A 26,644-nucleotide genomic window follows, 5' to 3' on the forward strand; every position below is an offset into this window, starting at 1 on the left:
GACTCTCCCATCAATGGAAACATCTTCCCTACGTCCACTCTGTCCAGGTCATTAAGGATTCTGAAAGTTTCAACCAGATTCCAACCCCCCCTCCTCCTTCTAAATCAAACATCCCCCCCTCATCCTATTTCTTGATGAAGAGTGTTTTTTCACTTTTTTGCAATTCTGAAATCATGTCAGGGCAAAATTCATGGTGATATATTCAAATTAAAATCCTTGGCAGCAAGGATTTATGACTTACTTTTGCCTTGCCCCATGTTACACTGGACTTCTCTTCATCAGCAGTGTGATGCTGCATATATTTAATAGAAGCTCTTCAAAGAAATGCAACTTCTGTAATCTTGCCTGCTCTTTGACTTACTATCAGTCTTGTGCAAGCAATTATTTTTCGATTCAGAATAGTCTCTACTTGCAAGCAGTATATTGACAGATTGAAGATAGCCTGGTGTGTATAAACTGCAGTTTTCTTTCAGTTCTCTTAGACTTTTAGATCCCACTATCCCTGCATCCTTGGTGATGTGTCCAGTACCCTTAAGAGTGAGAAGTATTATTGACCTAATTCATCTCAGTTACAATGGTGAATTGATGGAATTGAAGTTGAAGTCTGTGTCACTTTTTAAGACCTTAAAACCTGGGAACAGAAGTAGGCCATTTCGCCCAGTGAGTCAGCTCTGTCATTCAGTGAGATCATGGCTGATCTGATAATCCTCAACTCCAATTTCCTGCCTTTTCCCCCAACCCTTGATTCTTTTGCTATTAAAATTCTGTTTACCTCCACCTTGATATTAAAAATGAAAGTGATTGCATTCAGGAAAATTGTGTCAGTATCTTTAATAGCCTACTGTTTGTTAACTGCAGGAGTGCCAGGGGAACCCCTGCCAGTGGAAAGTGAAAAGGACATCTTTGATTACATTGATTGGGAATATCGAGAGCCACAAGAACGAAGTGAGTGACTGTCACCTGAGGGTTACCCTAAGAACCTCTTTACATATGAAATACTCTGAAGTTCTGTCAGAATGAGAATACAATGAGTCCTGATAAATGTAGAGCTAGTTGAAACATTCATAAGAATTTCTGAAGTTGCTTGCTAAAGAACATTGTGTATGCAGATATCGCTGGTATTTTATGCATCAAGTTTGAATGTATTTGTAGAGAAGACCATCTTTCTATAAAGTACTGTGTAGTAATATCAATAAACCACTTTGTAGACTCATTGTCACATTTAATAATGAATAAAAATAGAATATTAAATACACAAAATACACACGATTAATCAATACTGTTTGTAAAAGTAGCAAAACCAAAGGGCCGCACAGATGTGATCTTAAAGAACACAAGCGACAACAACTTTCACTATTGGATCTTGTTGAAAGTTAGTCTAATTATACTGATACTTTCCAAACAATACCCTCTCGTTTGTAAGTACAGTATTCAGGAACTCCTTGGAAAGCCAACAGAAGACTGTACAAACCTGAGTGGCCCACACTTTGCTAACCTTGTATAATATTCAGTATATATTAGATGAAAGCTTCATAAATACTCACTGATCAGTGGCTGTGTATGTTATTCATTGCTTTTATATTTATGGCATGCCCACGAACAGAGGGTAACACTGCACTCCAATTAGGTTCTCTCTGGCAATGAGTGCCCCACATGTTGTGAATGCTGTAAGTTGTCTGCAACAGGTCCTGGGACACAGCTTCCAACTGTTGGTGCAAATGCTGTGCATTTAATTTAACATGTAGTGTGACATCTGTTTTTGTGCAGTGTGCTGTTTCTAAGCTAAATCATTTATTTTGATCTTTAAAATACAGGAGACATTCACTCAAATGAATAAAAGGTAAAGCAGTTTAGAATAAAAGAAAATTGTTATATGATATTTTTAGTGCACAATTGCAGACTCATTTTCAGAATATACAACAAGTTTTGATATTTTGTGTGTATTTTGCTGTTGCAATGCAGTCAGCACATGGAACCGATAATTGAGTTATCAGTGTTGGAGTAAATAAAGGATAAATAGGTAAGTTACTGTTCTATTATCAGAATGAAAAATGATCCTAAGACATGCAATCTCAGATTTATAATGTGATAGCAATAAATAAATAAGAGCCGGCACTTTGAATAAAATAAGAACACTTTTGACGACACAATTTTTTTTTTGTTTTGGAGTATCATCAGCTATGTCATTGGGATTTAAAGCTGAACTGCAGCTTGATCATGAAACAAGCTGAAGTCAGGGTTGCTAAGTCTTGTGAAAAACTGATTTTATTTTAATTTCTACCATAAACTGACCATCGTGATGGTAAACAGTAAAATTCACTTTGACCTCTATGGTGGGGATAGGTCTCAAATTTTTTAAAACTGACATGAATAATTGGCAGCTTTAAAGTGTGAGTCGAGAATTCCAGTGAACTGCTAAATTATTGGTTAAGTCAGATGTTCTGCTTCAAGTAGTTACTTGTGAACACTTTCTGTAGCATTTGCCAAACTGATTAGTCATCCAATAATTTGCTAGTATCATGAGAGACTTTCACATTTTATCTCATTTATAAAATATATAGATGGTTATTTATATATATGTCCAAACTTTCACATCTTTCAGAAATTAATGTGAAAATAATATAAAGAAGAGCGAGCAGGAAATTAGTCCAAGACTTCTTTGGAATTTGGATCAAATTCTATTGGTGCTAGTCTGAGATGCAGAATTCTGACTTTAGCAAGGTGAAAACTTTAGAAAAAACCTGGTGTATGATGATGAAGTCCTGCCTAATGTGTCAATGGGCATGATATTTAAGATGGCAAGCATTTGCTCCAATCTCTGAACAGAACCTAGCATTGCTTAGTGACTGCTGATTTGCTCAGAGACAGGACATCTATTCAGTTCTGTTTGCTGGGATGGAAGATAAAACATCAACATGATGGTGTCAAATGGCATTTTTGAACAACATCTTGTATTTCAGGTCCTTTATCTGTGCCAGCTATACATTATCATGTAATGTGTATTATAAGCATTTGAAACATAGGTGACATATACTAATTGCCCCCATTGTTATACAATGAACAAAATATTCGGTTTTCTTGACAATGGTGATTCAATCAAGTATTCTTACAGAAGACTGCACCTAATTGATTTTTCAATTTTAGTCAGCATATAGGCCATAAACAATGCAGACTCTGACCCTTGCATTGATCGTATCAAACAATCAAATCAAGGTATTTTGTCTGTGGAGCCTTTGTTATGCTGCTCAGGGTGCGATCATATTGAAAGATACATTTAACACTGAGCTTTGCAAGAAAATTGGATTACTCTAAATGTACAAGGTGTGATGGAGCAAAAGGATGTAGACATACTTTTGCCAAATGATAATATTGGGAGTGTGGAGGGGGTGGATTTCCAAATACAGAATGTGGAGAGTCAGGAAGCTGGTTGCAAAACCTCCCATCTGCATCTTTTATGGCTGGCTGCCTAGTGGAGACTAATATAAGAACAACCCGAGGAGTACGGAGCAGAACCTCAAAGAGGATTACGAGGAGGCCATCACATTATCTCAGGGATGAAGAATAAAGCTGCAAAAGGTGACAAGATTTAAAGTTTGGAATATGGACAAGAGACGAGAATATGAAAAAGAGAAGCTTTCTTGGTGCATTGATCCTAACTGATTTTGTTGTGATGTCAGTCAATACTTATCATGGGGTTTCAACGAGTTAATTGTACAAAGTTCGACAATTAGATCTTTAAGTATTTCTGTTGAACATTTAACCTTGATATCATAACAAAACTAGCGTAAGGTGATTGGTAAGTAGAGAATGACAGTGGAATGCTTCAACAGAGAATGATCCAAAAAAAAGGTTTAAGTCACTTTCAGACCTCTGCACAATCCACAGTTACACAGCTTTCCCAATTTTAGAGCATTTTCCAAAATAATCCTAAAATAAATTTGTGTTCTTAACATCAGGATAAGCTGATAAGACCAACAGCTTGCTCTGCTAGCTGTCTTAATTACTGAGGTCTGGGTATACACAGGATTAACCATTTGTTTTCTCCATTTATAGAAGTCTGTAAACTGTGAGATTGAAGAACAACATTCTCTGTAGTAGATAGAAAATTAAGAGATGCCAGTGCTGCAAATAGGTAACACAGGCGAGTCAAGGTCTGAAAGAGACAGGGTAATTAATGCAGACCTCCATCAGTTCTGACATAACTGCACCTGAAACATAAACTCAGCTTTTTCCAGTTCTGATATTGACAGACCTGGATATTTCAATATTCTGAATACTTTTAGTTTGTCTCAGTTTTAAAAGCCATTTTCTGCTTCTGCACTCCCCAAGTTTGGTGGCCATTCACATTTTGGCCTCATGTCATGATACAAGGCATGTGTCAAGAATGGAAGATCATAATGTTGGATTGTCTGGGCAGACATTTTTCTTAATTCAAATATTCATGATATTCAGCTTTCACATAATTGACTGAAATACTGCATTGGTTTGTTCTGCCATATTTGTTCTCTGTTACTTGTCTTTGAAAATGGGACACCACTGTTGGCCATCAAATACTTGCATCTAATAATACACTTTCAAACATTCAGCTAACATCTCTTCCATCACACACACCATGCTACACCTCAAGTGCTTCGCCTAACAGAAAGAAAGTTTTAATACCTTTTTGCACTTTGATGCTCAGGTTTCAGTATTTTCTGTTTTGATGAGTTAATTTTACTTTAACTCGTTCAATAGCTGATGATGTTAATTTGTGACATAAAGAGTGCGGGTTAGGATTGCTCTCTCTCTTTCTAGACACGTTGACAGACTCGTAGTCGGGAGTTAGGTTGAGATGTGCCTTGGTTTTGATTGCGACAAGCTAAACCTGGGCCACAGTCGCATCGTTGGAAGATCTCTGGTCCTTGTGGGCCTTCCTTGCGACCACGTTTTGAGCAGACTTGCCCCTCTTTCAGTACAGGCCGACAAATCTTCGACCAGAAGTGGCGAGCGCAGCATAGGCCAGCAGAACAGTCTGATGTTCGTAAGCATGTCTCTCCTTCTAAACCTGCAACACAGAGAAAGTAATACTTATTTGTTCTAATGTCAGTTATTAAATATTTACACCACTCTTCTGCATACAAGAAATTTTCATCTGTTTGCTCACTGCATTTTTTCTCTGAATATTCATTGAGCCACCGAAGTTGTCATCTCATTTTGACGTTTAGTTTGAAACTCTCTTTTGAATAATACCCAGGACATCTTGAAAGCCTCTCAACCGATAGTCCCAAAAGTTCACAGTTCCTGATATCTTCTGATACCAAATTAAATCTCAATTAATTTCACCTTTATTTTTCTACAGTTTGAGTGTGAATTTCTGATCCTAAGGAAAAGATTTGCTTCAATGTTCTTTTTTATAAAAAACGTTTTAGATTCTGCTTCATTTATATATGTATATATATATATATACACATAATAATATATATATCCCAAACTTGACTGTGTGTATGCTTCAAGATTGTGATGCAAAGCACCCATTTGGAATTGAGACTGACTCATTTTGTTTTTAAAATGCATGTTATAAGTAAGCCTTCATTAATTTTAAACAGTTTACAATTGTTGTCACTGTTATATAAATTTCATTCCAAATGTTTACCCTATGTTGACACCTCCCGAACGGCATTTTCAGCCTTTCCTGTTGTTTATTCTAGTGAAATTGGAAATAAATGCTTCATGAACATGCTAGCAAGTACCCAGGAGCAGAAATCTTCATAAACTCATTCACAGCATCACAGAGGAATTCTTATCGTGTAGTTAGGTCATCCAAGAGCTGGTGTTTCAAAAATACTTGCAACATTCTACAGCAAGGTAAATACTAATAGTAAAGTGAAAAGCAAGGCTCAAATATTCATTGCAGGATGTAAAGGTAAGGACTCTCTAATCATATCAGTGTTGGTATTTATATTTTGCACAGCTCAAAGAGCAAAACTATATTTAACCTTGGCTGTGATCAAAGTGCTAGATGGCACTCATTCAGCATTGACTTTTATTGATAGATTCAAAGAAGTAGCTGTGAGAGTAAACCTCCATTAGCATAAGGTTAATTTGATTTTAGAAGTTGCAGTGGCCAGAAACATTTACTGAAACACTGTGCAATTGGAGCAACACAAAAATGTAAGCTGTTGGATGCAGCTGGACAGTGTTCTATTAGCAGAAATTGGAAATTGTTCTTGAGTTTTGAAGATTATCTCAAAGACTTGACAGACCCTTATAAAAAGGAATAACATCGAAGCAATCTTTTTCTTAATATCAGAAATGCACCCTTTCATACCTGCACCATTTTCTCTTGAATAGATAGATTCACCGGCTGAGGTTTGCTCTGGAATTTATATTTAGGGTTATGTGCTGTTGAAGATTGTATATTGTTCAAGCCTACCCTTCAGGTTCCTGAATTTCATGATTTGTTCCAACCAAGAAGAAATACATTACTTGGAAATAACATTAACAAATGCAAACTAAGGGTAATTCTATTCTAATTATTAGTCAATCAAACCAGAATGTACCCAATACACTGACACACAGCAACGATCCAACTAGGCTTTTATGTAAGGTCAAAGTTTTCCATGGTGTTTGATTGTGGAAATGAAACCACTTTTGTTCATTTTTCATTCTACACAATTTAAATCTAAACCATTCTAAATTTTCTCCAAAAATTACTGGTTCTGTCTGTGTAGAGTTGGTTAAATCCCACTTGGATTACAATTGGGGCAATTAAGGTAACGAGTAAGAAGATCATGATCCAGCATTGAGTGAGAACAGAATCAGACTCAGCTGTGGTGTGTCCTGCAGGGCTCCACTGTGCTGATGTTCCACTCTAACAAATGGTGTGCGAATGAGTACCAGATGGTTAACTGTTGCTCATGAAACAGGACATTGATAAAAGACAGTGGAATACAGATTCCTCAGGCTCGAGTGATCTCCCATTGGAACTTGAGTAGGAGATCAGAGGAAACCCAAGAGAAATAAGTGACAGTAGATTAGGAATTGCTTTCCCCTTGCACTTCTGCCTTGTGTCTTCACAAAGTAAGGGGAGAAACTCAGCTTTGGTGAAGAGTGGACAGGAAAGCTTTCTTTTTAGGCAAAAGAATGATCAGAAACAGTCAAGTGGGAACATTCCCACTTTTGGTTAAATGTTTAGCAAGGTGTTAGTCAGGTTTGTCATTGACTCCAGACCTACATCATGCTTTTACTTCCCAATATGTAGAGAACCAATATTAAGACTAAGGGATTAATCCTAGTATTCTTGATACTTTTCAATAAACTGGTGAATAGTATCATGTGCCACCACATCATTACCCTCATCACCAAAAGGGGGATTACATCTTTGATGTTAAATCAATCAGATTGAATTGTGGGTCATAAAGTGGCAGATGATTTACTTAACAGAGGAATTGTAAATGGATAGGACCGAAATCAACATTGTGTATTCACAGTAGTATGCCAACATTACTCCACTTTTCATTTGTTAATTCTGAAGGCAAATCGCCAAGTTATCTTTCAACATGACTAACTCCCTGAAAATAGTTGCTAATTTTTTGGATGTCAAAAAGCTGCCATTAAATCAGAGTAGTCCAAACTGTTTGCTGACTGACAACCTGGTTCAAGCAACTGAACTTAAATCCTAAGTCCAAGGCTACTGGCAACAAAGCTGTGAGGCAAATCGTTGACGTTCCTGTTCAGTGAGCTCAGGTACCGCTGTCAATCCGCTTTTGTCATCCTAGGCTTGGCTTGTTTCTTGAACATATTTTGAGATCTTTTGAAAACATGTTTGAACAAAAGTTATGAGCAAACTAATGTACTTTTAGTTACATAGATCAGCTGTTGTTTCACAGCTTCTTAGATTCTCAATGTTTATTGATCCTTCTGGTTCAGAAGCTTGAAATAAAAAGCTTGGCCATTTAAATAGCAAATATTAATCGAAAAGTGTCAGAACTCTGATGCTTATTCATTGGGTGGTAATTATCTTGACTGAAATTTTATATTTCTGAGAAATAATCAATAAAATTCAATGTTTATTTATCTGTACCATGGCCAATATAAAAATTCTGATGAAACTAACCTGTAAAAATATTCGTTATTGGGAAAAGTTTTTGGGTGAACAATTGCGAACCAAGCAAAAGCTTATGCCCTACGTTGTAAGATATTTGATAATTTCCCAGTGAATTAATTCTCTCCAAATCTGGTGAGGCAAAGAAATTAAATAGTGAGAGGACGCCCTCTCCCTCGCACTGCCCTTTGTCACAAAAGCAGACTTCAATATTGTGATCATAGTTGGAACTGGAAAGTAAATACAACAAGTTGGTTCCTCTCCATAACTATGTATAGAGGGCTTGACACATAGTTTGAGGATTATTCACACATGTTTCATCTAATTACCTTGTAGAGGGTAATGACTCCCCAGTGCAGTGATGGTTACATTAATAATATGTCTGATTTCAAGCCCTACAATTTAACACATGGCAAAACATTCAGAAAATTTACTGCACCCCAAAGCAAACTTTCCACATGTTTAATAAATTACGAACTCGTGGCATTAATTCACAAGACTTATTTATAACCTTGTGGCTTGGGCTGGTTGCTCACCGCAAAATGCTGGAGAAGTCCTTTGCTTCTATATTAAATTTATTTGAGATGCAGTGGTGGGAGAGCAGCTATGCCATTTAATTTTTATCATGCAATTGTTCAACTAATTTCCAATCTTGAAACTCAGTGTTTATTTTAAGTTTCCCAAGTTCCTCTCTTGCAGGTGCTAACACCTGCGAGTGGACAATCCCACAGTCTCTGTACCCACTATTTTTCATCCAGGTGGTCATTCTTCATATGCGAAGTTTATGTTGACAGGCTATTCAACTGCATCACAGTTAAGACAATGCAGTTCACTGCTGGCATCCTCATCTGAAACATTTTGTTTTTCCTACCTCCTCACCAAGTCACTTAATCGATATTAATCTCCTTGCCTTATCGGAGGAATTCCTTTGTTGAGGAATAGAAGAGGAATCTACAATGAATTGCTATTTATTGCTGCCTTCTTACCAGAGAAACAACTCTGCTCCATTTGTAAGGGATAAAAAACAGGATATCACTAGCTACACTAGCCTGTGTAGTTCTCTAGTACTTGATGATCCATTCCCAGAATAATCTGCATTACCACCAGATCCGCACTTTTCCTTCCTCCTTATATTAGGAAGGAAGACATTTCCTCTGTTTCATTTAGTCTGGTAAAATGATAGATTTTATATTTTTATATTTTTATAATTTTGCTACATCTTAAAGAATGATCTGTCTCCTCAATGATAGCCACTATTCTAACATACCTTTCCATTTTCTGATCTGAAGGATATATACTTCAGTTCCCCAAAGCAGCCATTTCTTGTTTGAAATTTGTACCCTGACCTAGAATACAAACTCTTTGAACTTCCCACTCTTATTCATGATAGCAGTTTTATCTTGCTCTTTAACAGACTTCTCTGGCAAGATCCACAGATACTTCACAGAATTTTTCATTGCAAGTAGCAATGATAACTGAGACCTCAAGCATAGTACTTAAATCTGCTCGCCCTGTGAGCTATTAAGTTGGGATGTGTAAAACCCAATAAACCAATTATATTTCTTGGCACTGATAATTGCCACAGGATTGAAACCAAATGATGTCTTTTGCAATGAAGGAGCAGAAGAGTATTTGCTTTTCAGAGTTGTAAAAACAATTTGGTTGGGCTCTTATACAAGCCAGATGGTAAGTAATTAAAAACTCATTGCCATTAAGTACTATATTTGCAGAAAACCAGAGCGAGATCACTTAGTGCAAAGCTGCGGTACAATTCAGGTGTAAGTCTCAATTTAGTGGTATCATCCTTGCCTGTGTCAAAACGTTGTGCATTCAAGCTCCACTCTTTAAAAACGTGAGCACATAATTTCAGCTGATAATTTAGAAATGCACCAAATGTGTGTCACACTACGGGAGGTGATTTCTTTAGAAAGAGAAACGATGGCCCAGTTTGCCCTTAAAAGATAGAAACTCAGAATCCCATATGGCACTTTTTATAGGAAAGCAGGGGGCGCTGTCTTGGTGGCTGGGCAAAATTTACCCCACTACTGTCATTACTAAAGTAAATTTGCTGGTGTACTATCTTGTGGATGTTGAGGCCTTGCTGCAAACAATTTTTTTCTTTTTGCAACTTTTCTCCACATGACACACAAAATGTATCTTGCACTTCATTATGTCTCCAAAAGTACTGTCAAGGCTGTAAAGCATTTTGGAGTTACTTCCTTGATTATATTTTTGTGTAATGTGTTTTGCAGGAACATTTTTCAAATTACTTGTTGAATTGTTCATTTCATAAGCAAAACTACTGAGCGCAGAGAGGGGACACAAATATTCTATCAGAGTCAGAAATGAGATTTAACTGGACTTCCTGGAATCCTAGCTAAAAGTCTGCCTGTAAAAGTGCCTTTAAGATTACAAATAAACAGTTCATTGGTAGTCAGTGCAGGTCCTTCTGTGTGGAAACTCGTCTAGTATATTAAAAATAGCATTTAATCTTGCATGCAAAAATGCTACACTGATATATTCCCTGATCTTCAATTACAAATGTTAAATGTTTTAAAAACTTTTGTTTTGATGTCGCATTTGATCATGAGAATTTTGATGGAAAAATAACAATAATCACAGTTCATCAGTCAATAGTTGTAATCATATCATACTGAGCCTGAATACAACTTGATGATAAGTCCAACCAAATTTTTTCTGCTTTAAGCTCCAAAGAAGCTATCTGCAAACTTAAGGTAGCGAGAAGTAAAGCAAGCTATAAGTAATATTTCCTTGTATTCGTGGAACAGCATTTCTGTTCGTGGTTAAACTTGCTTCACATTGGCTTTAGAAAATCAGCTCACCCTTCTCCTTTTCATTGATCTGAGCTCAGCGTTCTGGGAAGCTTTTTATCCTATAATTTCAAAAGGACTGAAACCAATCATCACTTTCATGACAAAAGGTCAAGTGGGAAAGATAACCAGCCTCACCAATTTGACCTTCATGTGTAGCAAATGTGGATGTATGAGAGTGCAACTTTTGGAAATGGAATGGATTTGGGTGTCAGATCAACTATGATTCAGTATACCATGGAAAAGGTTGAAGGGGCTAAATCCAGTCTGTTATGCAGTTAGGCTCTGAACATCGAAGTATTAAAGGGGTACAGTCAAGTATTTTTAATGCAGAACCCAAATTTCTTTTTAAATCCAATATTTTCTCACAACATGACTCCAAGCAGTGAATGTTTATATCAAATCACTCATACTCCATTGGAGATAAACCTTGTTACCTTATGCAGGGTTAAAGCAGTCCCGGCTATGGCCACTGATTGTGTTCAGTTATTTGTTTGTGATGAGTTGCAGTGTAGTATGATTATTTGGCCTCCAGGTTTCTCAGGGGAAGTGCAATAAAACTCAGACAACACCGAAATGATTGAAATCAAAAGTCGCTAGCCTTAGCTGGTCACACCTATTACCTTTCCTCATTTGTGGTTTGTCGAGCTTTTCTTTTTGATTCTTCCGTCGAGTCTCCTTTATTTTTTGAGTCTTGGATTTCTTTGCCTTTTTGCCACCCTTTGTTTTCTGAGATTGTGAAGCCTCAGATGGCTTTTCTGCAGTCTGCCCTTCCGTTCGTGTGCATACATCTAAAAGAGAGAGAACAAAAGCTATCTGTCAGAAATTGCCAACAACTGCCCTACCACTCAACCCCACACCTTCCCGAGGGATCAATCTTCCCAAACAATTTCAGTATTCCACCATGAATTGTGTTCACAAAATAGGAAGGCTATTAAAACAAACTTTATTGTGTGACATTTAACAGTGGTAGGTGTAGATTTACGCAGGATGCAGCTGTATAAAAGCAGTGCCTTAGGCTATTCGAGGGTGAGGGGAAAGCAGTTAAGATTAAAGATACTTTTGAAAGGTGTACTTCTGAGCAGATTTCTGATGAAATGTGAGTTGAGTTAAAGATTCTTAACTTTATACAGAATTTGACTTCACAAGAGGAGACAGCTAATTTCCTGTTGGATGAAGAACCAGATTGGCCGCATGAATTGTACTCAATTATTGCAAGTGTTCACTCACAATAATTTGTAGACAGGTCCTCTATATATTTAACCAGCAAAGAATATTTTTCACACAGCAGTGTTCATTTCCTTTTTTTCAACACACACTTTCCCAGTAAGAAGGCCTTCTTCGCAGTGTGCCTTCTAACGTAGCAGATTGTTGCTATGATTATTATTTTCCTGAGTTTCCTTTTTAATTCTCTCGCACAACAAATAACTCATGCTATGCACTTTTTCCTCCTTCTAAATCACTGCTTCCCAAATGTTTAAATTCCTCAGAGTTTCTTTCCTCCAAGTTTTCCAACTTAACAGAGATTCTAGATTTTGTCTCCCTCCTTCTGAGGAAGTTGTGCTTTGTACCTTGCCTGGCAGACAGATGCAATAATTCAATGTCTAATCCTGTGTACATTGACATACAGTATTTGCAAGTACTGTACATTCTTTATTCTCAAATTTGCTGCACTTAACAAAAGGAAAGGACCATTTGATTGCGCAATCGTACAGCTGGGAATATATCCACTTGGAGTTTCTAATTTCCAATTACATGACATTCAGTTTGCATTTTTAGCTCAATGTAACATTCTGCACTAGTGTGTGTGTGTGCATATAGTTTAAAGTGTAGTGGTGGAAAAGCACAGCAGGTCAGGCAGCATCCGAGGAGCAGGAAAATCAACGTTTTGGGCAAAAGCCCTTCATCGGGAATAGGGCTCTATTCCTGATGAAGAGCTTTTATAGAGTTATAGAGGTGTACAGCATGGAAACAGACCCTTCAGTCCAACCTGTCCAGCCGACCAGATATCCCAACCCAATCTAGTCCCACCTGCCAGCACCCAGCCCATATCCCTCCAAACACTTCCTATTCATATACCCATCCAAATGCCTCTTAAATGTTGCAATTGTACCAGCCTCCACCACATCCTCTGGCAGCTCATTCCATACACGTACCCTCTGCGTGAAAAAGTTGCCCCTTAGGTCTCTTTTATATCTTTCCCCTCTCACCCTAAACCTATGCCCTCTCGTTCTGGACTCCCCGATCCCAGGGAAAAAACTTTGTCTATTTATCCTATCCATGCCCCTCATAATTTTGTAAACCTCTATAAGGTCACCCCTCAGCCTCCGACACTCCAGGGAAAACAGCCTCTCCCTATAGCTCAAATCCTCCAACCCTGGCAACACCCTTGTAAATCTTTTCTGAACCCGAAACTTCGATTTTCCTGCTCCTCGGATGCTGCCTGACTTGCTGTGCTTTTCCAGCAGCACTCAAATCTAGACTCTGGTTTATGGCATCTGCAATCCTTGTTTTTACATAGTTTAAAGTGTACCTGATCCCCAGTCACAGGTGGAAATGAATACATTCTTTATTTGAGATTGGGACAGAATATACGATGGAATTGCATCTGGTGAATGGATCGCTCAGACAACATGCAGAGCCAAACAATGTTCTGTGGTACCTCACCTCACTCAGACTTTCCAGAGGTGGTCTGCATTGGGAAAGAAGTGTAAACACAATGTGAAAAATTTGCATAAAGGTTAGGGTGAACCCAAGACTTTATAACATAGGTGATGTCAGATATATGATTTTTAAGTATCTTGGGCAGAATTTTAGCAGCGTCTGAGCATTGTGAGTGAGATTTGTCTCAGAATCAGATGAGAGATATCTCAAGGGCTAGATCAATGTCGGGAGCTTCATCTTTTATGATTTTTGAAGCAGTGTGGTGACTTCCTCACTGGGCAGCGGTGAGTTGCCAATTAAGGAGGATTTTAGCCTGTTAAATGCCTTAGTAATGGTCCAAATCACACCATTAATATTCAGCTTCCGACCTTAGCAAATGTACCAAATAACTTGGACAGAGAGATGTCACACCTCATCAAACCTTCAGCTCGCTGTTTGCTCCAAAGGACTGCCACATAAGATGCCATGCATGCTCCTTGGGCTTTAGCCCACATACTCCATTTCTACAGACATTGGCATCCAACATGTGCTGGCTTCTAAGAGCTCTCATGACACATCTGTGATCCACTTATAGGATGCCTCTACATTTCAGTACTGCACCTCGGGCTGCAACAGCAGCTATCACCGTAAACATTTCTGCAAAGATGCTTTGTGCTTCAGGACATGAAGCCAGTTCATGGACTGCACCAGGCTGCATCTCTGGGCTCTCCATTTGTTGTCACAGCAGTCAATTACTGAACCTACCTAGATGCTCACAGCATCCTGCCTTGCATTGCTTTTCCTTGCTTTTATGCACTTTGGACCCTCAGTCAAAGGTATCAGGCTCTTATAACTTCTGTCTTGCTTTGCTGTTTAGTGCAGACATGAAGCGAGGAAGCTCCTGGTGGTTGTCAGCAGATCTCTTTCAATTTGAGGGATAACATTTGCTCAGATGTTCCCAGCAAAGTAAGTCAAGATCAGACTCTGCTATCCGTAAAAGGGAATTGATAACTGCCAGATACTTGAGACAGTCAGAATCAGAATGCTGTCCACATGTGGACAATGAGCAATGTCAGACAACCCACTACCGTTCATGACCATTCTTTTGCCTCACTGGGGACATTTTTCCACCTGGAGTGAGGGAGAGACAGGTATTAAAGGAGATGATAATGGGCAGCATAACCGTTACGTCTGGTGCAGATGTGGTGATATCCCAAGTGCGTGAGTAGCCAGCACAGAGGGTGTGTACCATTGGTGATTCAGGTTGGGGTGGGGGACAGCAAGTGAGGGAAGATGTTTCAGTCAGTCATGGGAGTGGTAGGGCTTGAACCTTGGCAGGAGGTGGACACAGAAGCAGAAATAGAGTGAGTGAAAGGCTTCAGAAAGATGATGGTGGCACTTATGCTGGCAGAATGGAGAAGAGCATTGACCCTCTTTCTGCAGTGCGGAGCATTCCTCGATATGGCTGAGGCTGCACTGATCCAGGTGGCAACCTTTGACCAGACTGACATGGTCTGGGATTGTGGCCTCAGCTGCTGGTGTTGGGGGAGGAGGAACTCCAGTGTCTGCACCATTCACTGGGTCCCTTCTGCAAAACAAGGTGTCAGTTTTCTCCTGGCCGCCATGTCCGGGGCAAACATCGGGAATCGTGCAGGGTAGCTCTGTATGATTATGCTTGTCCAGGGACACAACATGTTTTCGATGATGGTGAGGGTGCAAGGTCTGCCTGCTGATCTTTTTAGTGAATAACCAACAAATGGCAAGTTGTTCAGAGAATAGAGTGTGGTTCAATTGGATGAGAGGCATCCCATACTATGTTAATGAGGCACATTTGGTAAGATATGGTGGGACATCCTGCTGCGCCCTCATAGTGAGAATCCCTCCATAAAATTTTATTCAACTCGCCCTAGCCAAAAAAAAATAAAATTCAGCCCCTTGTATCATTCTCATTCCTCAGTTTGCTCAGAGATTTCAAAATTTTACACAATCAATACATTGCATGATATATTTGCAAAACCTAACTTTGTCTACCATGGTTGAAGCATCCAGAGTTTCACTTTTCAGTTATATCTAGTGCTTCAAGCTATAGCCATCTTTCAGTTCTGTTTTCTGGAAGAATATAGGTATCATGGTCACAAAATATGTCCTTACAAGTGATTGTTCCTATGAGTGGGATCGTGTAAGAAGACAGTCGTCTGAGTTTAGCAAGCTAAGACACACATGTTTTAAAAGACAAATTAGCTCCTTGCTCTCTATTGGTATTTGACATTTTTTAATTATTATAGTCTGCGTCACTCCCTATGGCAGTCCCTACAGATGTAGATGCTACCATCCAACAGGTTTTAGTAACATACCTAATTAACTTTCTCCCTACTGAAAGCTTTCACTCCTTGGAGACACAGTACAATAAGGGACAGGCTTTGTTCAAGTACTTTGTTCAAATGTCACAGGGCTGATTGCTCCATTTCCTTGTTTGAAGAACTAGAGTCAGTGGTAGCATTTTCATTACACCCTGGCTGAGATGAACTAGTTCATTAGGGATCAAAGCTGGCACTTTCCCAGAATGTATATTAATCTCTGGTTGCATGACTGCTGGAATGTTCATTCTTGCCAGCACCCTATTGAAAAAGGATTCTTTGCTGTGCACTGAACATTAGACATTTTTATTTTTAATCTCCCCTTAGGTTTTGTCAAGCTGAAAGCCTATCTCTGACCTGTCAGCACTCACTCTCACTCACTCAGTATTTAGAACAACATCTCTATTCCTTCATTATTGTTTATTCAAAAGTCTGGAACTCACTTCCCAACAGCATTGTGAGTGTAGCCACACTACACAGACCACATTGGTTCAAGAAGATGGCTCCATCACCACCTGCTCATAAGCAATTTAGAACAAGGAATAAATTTTGGACTTTGCCATGAGCAATTCTTTTTAAGAAACTAAACAAGGGAGAGCAGCCAGTGAAATTTTTAAGGGTGGGAGCTGAATTTGTAAATTGCTTTTTTTTAAAACAAGGAAGCTGGGAAATAAATCCCAAAACTATTAAATGACTGACAGTACGTACCCATTCATTTTCCCCTTTACTGAGCCAGTGTAACTCCTGCATCCTTAGAGGGACAGTGCTGAGTGCCAGTAGGCTCCTTCACAATGAGAAAGGCCGTACTAAGGCAGGACAATACTACTGCAGGTGGGGATAGTATTGAGTATCAGCTCAGCAATACAAAGAGAACTGTGCAATGTCAGGGGGCAATACTGAGAGAATACTGCAATGTTGGAAAGCTATTACTCATTGAGTAAGCTTGAGATACTTATTGGACTGTACAGGACATACTGTATATGGCATTGGTGATTGACCTAACTGCACACAAAGATTGACTTTGAATTCAACTTCCATCTCTTTTCTTTGAGCCCTTTGAAGAACTCATTAAAATCATTCTTCGCTTGCCTACTTCAAAGGTACACATCACAGCTAAGACCTCATGAAGTATCAATTCTTGAGTCCTTTGAAAACAGTCCATTCACATAAACAACTACTTACTTCAAAGACGTTTCTCTCAACCAAGACTTCCTTATTTGACTCTTCTTGAATCTTTTGAGATGTAGGTTTGTTAACCATTTATCTATCTATCTATCTCATAATTAATAGCTCCCCTCTGCCTCTGTACTGAAGATGTACTTCAACCAGTCATGGCCAACATTGTCACAGTCACTTATTTTCTTGCACGAGTTTCTTGTTGATAACTAAGATTTGAAGCAGAACATAAGGCAAGCTTCCTTCTTTGCATTTCATTGCTGACATTGAATAGCCATTGCTTAACGGCTCAAAGAAATTCAGTTATTAATCCTTAATTTAGCAAGATGCTTAATATTGGCCACTTGGATCTTCGCAGCCTGAAAAGCAGATTTTCTTGAGGGTGTGCTTCAGTGTCAAGGATAATTACATGTAGCAGTCCATGCAACAGTAGGTTAAATGGGTTCACATTTACGTTGAATGTTTACATTTGCAGTCCTTCCTTAGTTTTTTGGAGGAGCTGCTCTTTAATTTTTGGTTGCACTTCAGCCTCATGTTCCAGGTCTGTGAGCACCATGTGTGGGATGGGCAGGTCAGAGGGTGCCCTGTGGGCCTGTTTCTGGGCTTGACCAAAATGGCCATGAACAGGATCAGTCAGCGGGCCGTGGAGAAGTTATTGTAACTAACTGCCTGCCCATCTTTCACAGTTATGTCCACGCTTGGGTCCATTTAGAACATGTGGTGTCCATCAGCATGGTTGGAGTGCAACATCACCTCAAACAATGTTATTTTAATTTAGTAAGTTTCTGTTAACTGCTAGTTTGTAGTTCTCTTACAGCGCCCCAACAGGGCTGTTTAATCTCGTTTTAAGTTTGATTTAAAAGTGTTGGAGGCAATGCTGAGGAAATGTTAAAGCAAAGAGCTTCATTTATTGTCATGATATCATGCTACAAATTTTCAGGGACATTTCTGGTCTATCTCCCTTTCACCTTTGCAAGGAGCACATTTGCTTCTCTATATACCTTTAATTTCCATGCTCCTTTTGCATGTTACCTATTGTTGTCTGAGTCACCATGTTTTACTTGCTCCTGAAGAATTCTGTTAAAAGGCAAGGTTATTCCATTGTCCATAGAGCAAAGGAAAGGTGAAAATAGATGTGTCATGTATCAGTCCTATGCTCAGCAGGAATTGGAGTAGACTCATAGGTGTTTGCAGCACAGGAGGAGGCCATTTGGTCCATCGTCTGCATTAACAACAATTTCATTTTCCAGCAGTTGGAGATGATGGGAATTCAAATGAATATCTAAATATGGATTAAATCTTTGGTGAGTTTCTGTCTCAATCACCATTTCAGATAGTGAGTTCCAGATTCTCACCACCCTTTGAGTGACAAAATTCTCTTAATTTTCCATTTAGCCTTTTACCTCTTAGCTAAATCTGTACCCTTGGTTATTAATACTTCTACGAGAGGTAAAGAAAAATGTGTTCTGTTTATGCCCTTCTTATCCTGTACCTTTTTATCTTATAAAGGTCACCGTCTCAACCTTCATTGCTACAAGGAAAAGAACTGCAGTCTCTCCAGTCTTTCTTCATAGTCCGCACTGCAGCCCACACAGCATCCTAGTAAATCTCATTTGTACCCTTTCTAGTGTAATCATCTGCTTCCTATAATGTGGTGACCAGAATCACATGCAGTATTACAGTTGTTTGCATAATCAGCATTTTATATAGTCTAAGCATAACCTCCTTGATTTCGTATTCTATGCCTCAGCTAATGAATCTCATATACCTTTTTAACCAACTTACACTGTTGCCTTCAGGGAGCTGTGGATATGCACACAGAGGTCCTCTTGATCTTCCATATTTCCCAGGGTCCTACCATTTATTATTTTTCATTTGCCTGTTAGTCTTCCCCAAGTGTATTTCCTGACACCATTTCTGGGTTGAATCACGTTTGCCATTGATTTTCTCACCTGACCAGTCCATCCGAGCACAGTTTGCAGCTATCCTTCTCAGTATTCACCAGCCTACCAATGTTTGTGTCATTAATGTGGGATTTGTCCTAACCATTTCATTGACTGTTGGTGAATTTACCAGTCATCAGTTTGCTGGAATGACACTGATTCCTTCTCCTCAGTCTGTGCTGCATCATTTCAAAAGAAGATCTTGAACACAACATTGTATGCATTTATGGCCTTAAGCAATGAGAAGGTGACACCAGATAAAATTTGGGATGCATTAATGCTAATGTGCAGATGCTAAATGACAATGGATTCCTCTAGCATCAAAATAATATCTCTCAGAAACTAGCTATTCAGTTATGCTGTGGGATCTGAAGAGTAAGGTTTGTGTTTTGCATTAACGTCATTTGGAATAACCCAGCTTCACCACGGACTGACGACCCAGGAACATGTGCAGCCAGTTTGATTTGGAGTGAGCTTACATGAAGTGAGCTTGCATCAACAATTTGTGAAAGCTGTTTGGTGGAATATCATGCTGCTACTGTTTGATCCTTACCATTTAAACAGTGGCTCCCTGAGCAGCACATTTCATCACGTTGGCAGCGTCTCCTCAGCCCCCTGCAAGCAGTGCAGATGGGTTGGTCATGGCGGGAAGTGAGGCAGAAACTCCCAGGGCCACAATCAGGATCTGCCAAACACTGAGACACCTGGGGAATCGATGAAAAATATCATTTTAGTGAAAAGTTAGACTAGATCAGAGATTAATGCTTGTGAGACATTAACAGTACAAGAAAGGGAGTTGGGGAGCCAGCAGTCTAATGTTACAAGAGAGTTATCATCCATACATTTCCATACACTTAAATACACCCAATACAGTCATACAGCACAGAAACAGACCCTTCAGTCCAACTTGTCCATGCTAACCAAGTTTCCCAAACTAAGTTAGTCCCCTATTTTTGTCAACCTTTCCTAAACATGTGTTTGTCCAAATTTTTTTAATGTTGTAACTGTATTAATTTAGTGTATAAGTCCAGTGCAACGATGATATCAATCATTTTTGTCATTAAGTGAACAACTATCAATAGAATGCATTGAAAAGGTTTCTTTAAATTATAATATGAATGGATATTGAGAAATATTACCAATTGTTAAATCATTAATCAATTTTAAAAATAATTTGACATAGAGCAGCATCCTTGAATGGAACCACATCGAACAGCTTCAATATTCAGTGCGTTCACCACCCTATCAACGCGTTAAGATGAAGAGCCAAGGTTTATTTCCCAAGGGCAGGGTGCGCAAAACTAGAGGGCATAGTTTGTTATGACACGGCGGTGAATCCTCCTGTTAAACCAGACACCCAGAAACGCTCACCTTACCTCGTAATCTGTTAAAATATGAGTGACAGAGAACTCCCAAATTCCACTATTTAAAGAAAATAGTAACAATTTATTCCTTAACTCTAAACGTGAACAATAAACAACAACTCTTCACAACTATAAGCCCCCCTTTCCTTAAATGCTTATTGTCTGCATCCAACTGTATGACAATATGCTATTCCAATTAGACACTTATTAAAATTACATCAACTTTATTTCAAAACCACACAGCCGCTGTTGCCTTCTTGACTTCACTTTTCCAGCTGCTGAATTCCCTGGGTCATCTTTTTTTCTTTTTACTGCAAATGTTTCAAATGAAAAGATATCTTTGATATAGAGCATCTACTAATTTCTTGGGTCTCCCTCAATGGCAGTGGCTTTGTCTCTGCAATCTTCAAAATATCCACATTGTTATATCCCCAACATTGGATCGTCTCATTGGTTTGATGTTGGTAAACCCAGAAATTCCAAGTCAGTTGGGTTTAGTATCCTGGGACATAAATAAAACTGGTGAAATTTGAATTGTTGTCAAACAGCAACCAACTCAGGTATCCATTTCATAGCCAAATGTTACATATTTTCAATTTTCCAGTTCACTCTGGGACTGCCATCTCGTCATATCACATCGGTGCTTGTCAGCTGTCAGGTCAGAACAGCACTCACTCTCTCTTAAAGGTACAGTACACACTTTCAAATTCATAACAGGTAGATGGGAGAGGAAAGATTTGAAAGGGATTTACAGGGCAACGTTTTCAAGGAGAAGGTGGTGAGTGTATGGAATGAGCTGCACAGTGGAAACAATTTGGATCATCTAAAAGATGCAGTAACTCAAAAGCTCCTCCAGCAGCACCTTCTGAACCTGCTACTTCCATCACCTAGAAGCAAAAGGGCAGCAGATACATGGGAACACCATCCCGAGAAGTATCCTCTCCTCGTCACTCATCGTCCTGACTTGAAATGATATTGCTATCCCTGCATTTAACACCCACATTCCAAGAACAAGAAGAAACAAAAACAGATTCCACTACATAATTTGTAATTATCTGTACTGGCTCCTTATTGCCTATTGTTGCAATCCAAATTGATCTGCTTGATAACATCTCTCTTTGCACTTGTCATTGACTTTAAGCCAAATGAATTAGCATCCCTTACTCTATCAGTGTGTTCCAGTACTAGGATATTGATGAGGACAAAGGAAGCTTTACTCTGTTTCTAAGCCTGTACTGGAGTGCTTGATGGGGACAATGCAGAGGAAGTTTTCTGTCACTTTAAAAGTGTGAAACTTTTAGTTTAAAAGAGTAGAGGGAGCTTAACTGTATCTAACCATGTGGTCTCCCTGTCCTGAGAACGTTTGATGGGGACAGTGTGCAGAGTGCTTTGTTGCTAACCCATGCTTTGCCATTTCTGGCCCGGAGGAGGATGAAGTCACTAGACTGAAAGAAAATTAGCGAGCAGTCAAGATGTGCTTCAAGAATTGATGGTCTGGCAAATAAGCCAAGTTAAGGAATGGGCAGGGGATAGTACTGGGTTCATTACACTTGCTGTTCAAGTGGGGAAAACAAATGTGAATTTCATGCTTGGTGCTAGCAAAGCTAAAATAGATACTTGAGGACAGGAAAACATGAGAATTGCAAAGGACGTCATAACAGTTTCAAAGGGAAAGTACCAGACACTAAGTAATCACCCCAAAGTTTCTGTTGAGGTACCAGCTTTTCATCATTTATATAAATGATTTGGATGTGAGTATGGGAGATATCGTTAGTACATTTGCAGATGTCACCAGAATGGTAGTGTAGTGGACAGTGAAGAAGGTTATCTCAGAGCACAATGGGACCTTGATCAGATGGGCCAGGATGTGGCAGATGGTGTTTAATGTAAATAAATGTGAGGTGTTACATTTGGTGGGCCAAGTCAGGGCAGGACTTCTATTTAAAGGTAGGGCCTTACAGAGTGCACTGAACCAAGAGACCGAGGGGTGCAGGTACATAGTTCCTTGGAGATGGAGTCGCAGGTAGACAAAGTGGCAAAGAATGCATGTGGCACACTTGTCTTCATTGTTCAGTGCATTGAGTATATGAGTTGAGATGTCATTTGCAGGTCTTCAGGCCATTGGTGAGGCCTTTAGAATACTGCATTTGGTTCAGGTCTCCTTGCTATGGGAAAGATTTTGTTAAGACTTGAAAGAGTTCAGAAAAGATTTACAGGAATGTTAGCACGATTGGAGGGTTTGAGCTGTAGCAAGAGGCTGAATAATCTAGAGCTGAGGGGTGACCTTACAGAGGTTTATGAAATCGTGAGCAGCTGGATAGGGTGAATAGCCAAAGTCTTTTTTCCAGGGGAGGAGACTCCAAAACTAGAGGGCATAGGTTTTAGGTGGGAGAGGAAAGATTTAAAAGGGACTTGCAAGGCAACCTTTTCACTAGCGTGGTGCGTGTATGGAATGAGTTGCCAGAACGGGTACAGTTACAACATTTAAAAGGCATTTGGATGGATATGTCAATAGGAGGGATTGAGAGGCATTTGGGCCAAATGCTGTCAAATGCAACTAGATCAGTTCAGGATACCTGTTCGGCATGGACGTGTTGAACCGACGGGTCTGTTTCCGTATTCTGTCAGCCTATGACTCCACAACTTGGGAAACTGACATTTTCTCATGTGACCTATAATGTATCCAGGTTATTACTTGTTGTACTATCAGGCACTGTACCCATTAAAATAATAGTTCACCCCGGGAATCCCGACTTCGTAAGTAACATTCAACTCAGGACGTGTCAGCCCCCTCAGCTGCTGGAAAAGATCCCAAAACAAATCTCTATGACTCTATCAACATTTAAACGGAATTTGGATGGGTATATCTGAATAGAAGGGTTTGGAGAGATATGGGCCGGGTACTGGCAGGTGGGACTAGATTAGGTTGGGATATCTGGTCGGCATGGACAGCTTGGACCGAAGGGTCTGTTTCCATGCTGTACATCTCTATGACTCTAATACGTTGCAAATTGTGTGGTAGCGTTTTTGTTGAGTGTTTAACAGTGTAGCCATTAGCTGGTGCTATTTCCGCTTGTGCAACTTCGCCAATTGGCTCCAGTGCAAAGTTGTAACCGCAACAATCAAATTCATTCACCTGCTTAACTCTGTTCAGCGAAAGTTCCTGGTATTACAAGGACTTGTCAACTGTTACACCGATTGTGCTCCTAGGAATTGAACTACAGTGTGCATGAAAGAAAGTGACAACAAATGGTACGTTTTGTTAATAGTACATTTGAGATGCAGAATCTCATGTTGGGAAGATCAGTTCCACGTAAGTGTGGCCTGCATTGACACCAAAGAGTACCTTTTACTTCTCGGTGCTCGGATCCCCCTCATCACAAGAGATTGGATTGGACTGGCAGTGCATATTATTCTTGAAACCCAGTAAGCCTGTTTTTCTTTACCCCAGCTACGTGCAATACCAGTTGATCCCCGACTCAAGTTAACTTGACACAATTTCGCAGAGGTATGCTCCATGCGGTAATGATGTACTCTGACGATGGGGTGAAGTGAAGAAAGTAGAGAACAAATACCAGCATGGACCTGCAGGGCCAAATGGTTTTTGTGAACGATGCCCGGCGCAGCAGCAAACCGGAAAAGAAATCCGGGTAAACCTGGAGTGAATCTGGGTTGGCCGCAGGAGGGTGGTCAATTTGAGGAGATGGGCTGACTGTTCTTCATTTTTAGTGACCAGTTCAACTTGTCGACATGGAAAGGACTCAGGGGAGAGAATGGCTTGCTGCTCACTTATAAGACTTTCTGAAGAAGATGTTTCTTGGCATTCCCCGAGAAGGAAGGATCGGGCGGGGGTGGGGCGGGGAAATCTTGTAGTGAGATTCATGTTGTGCTACTGTGAATCTCCACGCCACGTTTATGGAGAGAAACAGAATTGATGAAGGAAGGGATGAGCTGGTGGTATTTCCGTACCTGTGTTTCTGTATTTTATGTTTTCAAGGTGAAGTGGATGTGAACTAATCTAGCCAAACTGCTTGGATGTTATCAAACGTGAAAAAGGAAATCAGCTGTCCAGCATCTGTCCAAATTGTATTATCCTTTCTACATGTCTCTTTCCAGATGATGGATTTGTCTCTTGTGGTTTGTTATTTATTTTGCTTCTTTCTTGATCCCCCTGTTTCTTGTTTCTGCTCTCTCTCTCTCACCCACATGCGCACTGCTCCCTTGTGTTTGGAACACCTTGCCTCCTGCTGATGTTGTTCATCGCCTCTGTGTGTCTGCCTTTATTTCGGGCTCAAATGCAGAGGAAGTTCGCGAAGATGTTCCCACGGATGAGGGGCTTCACCTGAGGAGGGGCTGAACAAGTTTTGACTGTTCCCCTTGGAAGAAGAAAAGGCTTCGAGGAGACTGAATAACGATTTTTCAAAATTATGTGAGGCTTCGATTGAAAAGATAGAGAAAACTGATTCTCTCTAACAAGTAGGTCTACAACAAAAGGTCAAAGATTTTAAAATTATTGACAAAGGATCGAGAGGGGAGATTAGAGATGTTTTCAGTCAGCTGTCAGGATCTGGAATATTTTGTCTGAGAAGTTGGTGTAGATTGAATAAATAATGTTGTGATGTTGAAGGTACTTGAGGATGAGCAAATACAGATTGACGGACAAGAAACAAAATCAGGGATTTGAGACTAACCGTGACATTTTGTTTTGAAAAGTCAGCACAGCCACTATAGGCTGTCTGGTTTGCTGTGGTGCTAGAGTTACAATTGTTCGAGCCAATGTGCTGCATCGCATCAATGATCAGAATGACTTGGGAGTGACAGGAGATTGCGAACTTGGGAGAGAGCTGAGCCGCTCACACGCCATCGATCTGCTTCACTTAATTTTCTGCACTGGAATTTGGGGCTGGTTGCATCCGTCGTTTTAGTAGGAATTTTATCACTTGGGCAGTATTCCCATCTACTTTCTTGATGGGTTGTGTCAATCTCCCTCCCAGCGTACTTCACTGCCAAGAAGCAGGGCTGGGACCAAGAATGGGAATGGAGTACTCCGATTTCAAAGTCAACGCTGACTTGTCCAATTCCAACCATATCTGGTTGGCACCAATACAATTCTGCCATTCCCTAAATTGTACTGTGTCTTAGCTCCAACAGGGGTTGGACTGAATTCTTTGTGAACAAGCATTTCCTTGACCAGAGAGCAGCGTGTGTTGCACAGATAGGAACGAACTGAAGAGAGACCTCGCGTAAGCTTCTCATTATTTCCCTGTACCTGTTCCATTTCCACTTGACTCAAATCTTTACCACCATCTTCAGGCCGAAATGTAGATGAATGCTTCTTTCCTTAGTCCTCCCCCACCCCCAATCCATCCAGCCCCTCTCCTTCCCATGCCGTGGTTTTCCAAATTGACATGGAGATCTTCCCAGAGCATCTCAACCATGTAGTTGAATGGAACACCTTATGATTAGCAAGCAGTGTATATTTTGACAGCTAATCCCAATTCTCCATTCTCATCTGTCGTTAGTATTAACACCAGAGAGTCAATATCTCACTGAGGCTTCCAGTTCACTGACAGGACAATTAACACGGAGGCTAAAATTATGAGTAGTATAAATAATGCAGTTCCAAACAGCATCTTTCACGCCTGATAATCAAAACCTTATGCCCATTTCTCATTTCCTGCTACATCAAAACTCTATATTCAACGACACCAATTTGAAACCTCTGCATAGTCAATGTCCTGATACTGATGTCCTGTCCACCATGACAGTGGAGGCGGGAAAGTTCGTCTTGCTGAACTTTAATTGGAATTAGCCTAAATATCCTTCGAAAGGTTGCTTCAGATCGGAGGGCTCAGTCTTTGTCATTGCCAGATAGAGAATTGGTAGGGTTATGATGTTTTGCCGGCTGGGAGTTGAACCATCGCAGAACTGGTCAACTTTGAACCAACGCGAGATCATTTTTTTAAAAAATCTCTCTTTTGGCGCAACGATTAGCTGATTTTCCCACCCGTCCGCCCCGTTTCCCCCTGCACTTGCCCAAGACAACCTGCTGTGTTCCCTCCGGACCCCTGAGAAACTCACCTGTTTTGTCGGATCCTGACCAACCTCGGTGGAGCTCCTGATGTTATTTGAGTCCAGCACCAATGCACTGAGGGGACAGAAGAGGCAGGACAGGAGCAGGACCACTGCACAGCCCATGGTGTCCAAAGCGGTTGCAGAGAAACCAGCGACAATTATAGCAGGTCAC

At 40.0% G+C, this 26,644-nt stretch overlaps 2 protein-coding genes across 2 annotated transcripts in view; one reads left to right on the forward strand and one right to left on the reverse strand.

Moving 5' to 3' along the window:
* Positions 1-1,209, forward strand: part of polb (polymerase (DNA directed), beta) — a 109,976-nt gene extending 108,767 nt beyond the window's left edge. The window contains exon 14 of the mRNA XM_043681580.2: positions 859-1,209. Coding sequence (XP_043537515.1) covers positions 859-953 — 95 coding nt within the window. The 3' untranslated portion in view covers positions 954-1,209. The remainder of the gene's footprint in view (positions 1-858) is intronic.
* Positions 1,210-4,790: 3,581 nt separating this feature from the next.
* Positions 4,791-26,644, reverse strand: LOC122542978 (dickkopf-related protein 4-like). Its single transcript, XM_087984404.1, has 4 exons — positions 26,479-26,644; positions 19,587-19,737; positions 11,538-11,705; positions 4,791-5,044 (listed from the first exon to the last, which is right to left on the reverse strand). The coding sequence occupies exons 1-4, from the start codon at positions 26,593-26,595 to the stop codon at positions 4,791-4,793; spliced, it is 690 nt and encodes a 229-aa protein (XP_087840530.1). The 5' UTR covers positions 26,596-26,644.

This window comes from Chiloscyllium plagiosum, unplaced genomic scaffold (assembly GCF_037043375.1).
Source record: "Chiloscyllium plagiosum isolate Xiang-an unplaced genomic scaffold, Cpla_swu_hap1 HiC_scaffold_48, whole genome shotgun sequence".
NCBI classification, from domain to species: Eukaryota; Metazoa; Chordata; class Chondrichthyes; order Orectolobiformes; family Hemiscylliidae; genus Chiloscyllium; species Chiloscyllium plagiosum.

Excerpts from the sequence above, each read along its gene's own strand:
- LOC122542978 (XM_087984404.1), bottom strand. The coding sequence starts at position 26,595 with ATGGGCTGTGCAGTGGTCCTGCTCCTGTCCTGCCTCTTCTGTCCCCTC. Across the intron at positions 19,738-26,478 it reads GTCAGGATCCGACAAAACAG|GTGTCTCAGTGTTTGGCAGA; the intron begins GTGAGTTTCTCA and ends TCGATTCCCCAG. Across the intron at positions 11,706-19,586 it reads AGGGAGCCACTGTTTAAATG|ATGTATGCACACGAACGGAA; the intron begins GTAAGGATCAAA and ends TCTCTCTTTTAG.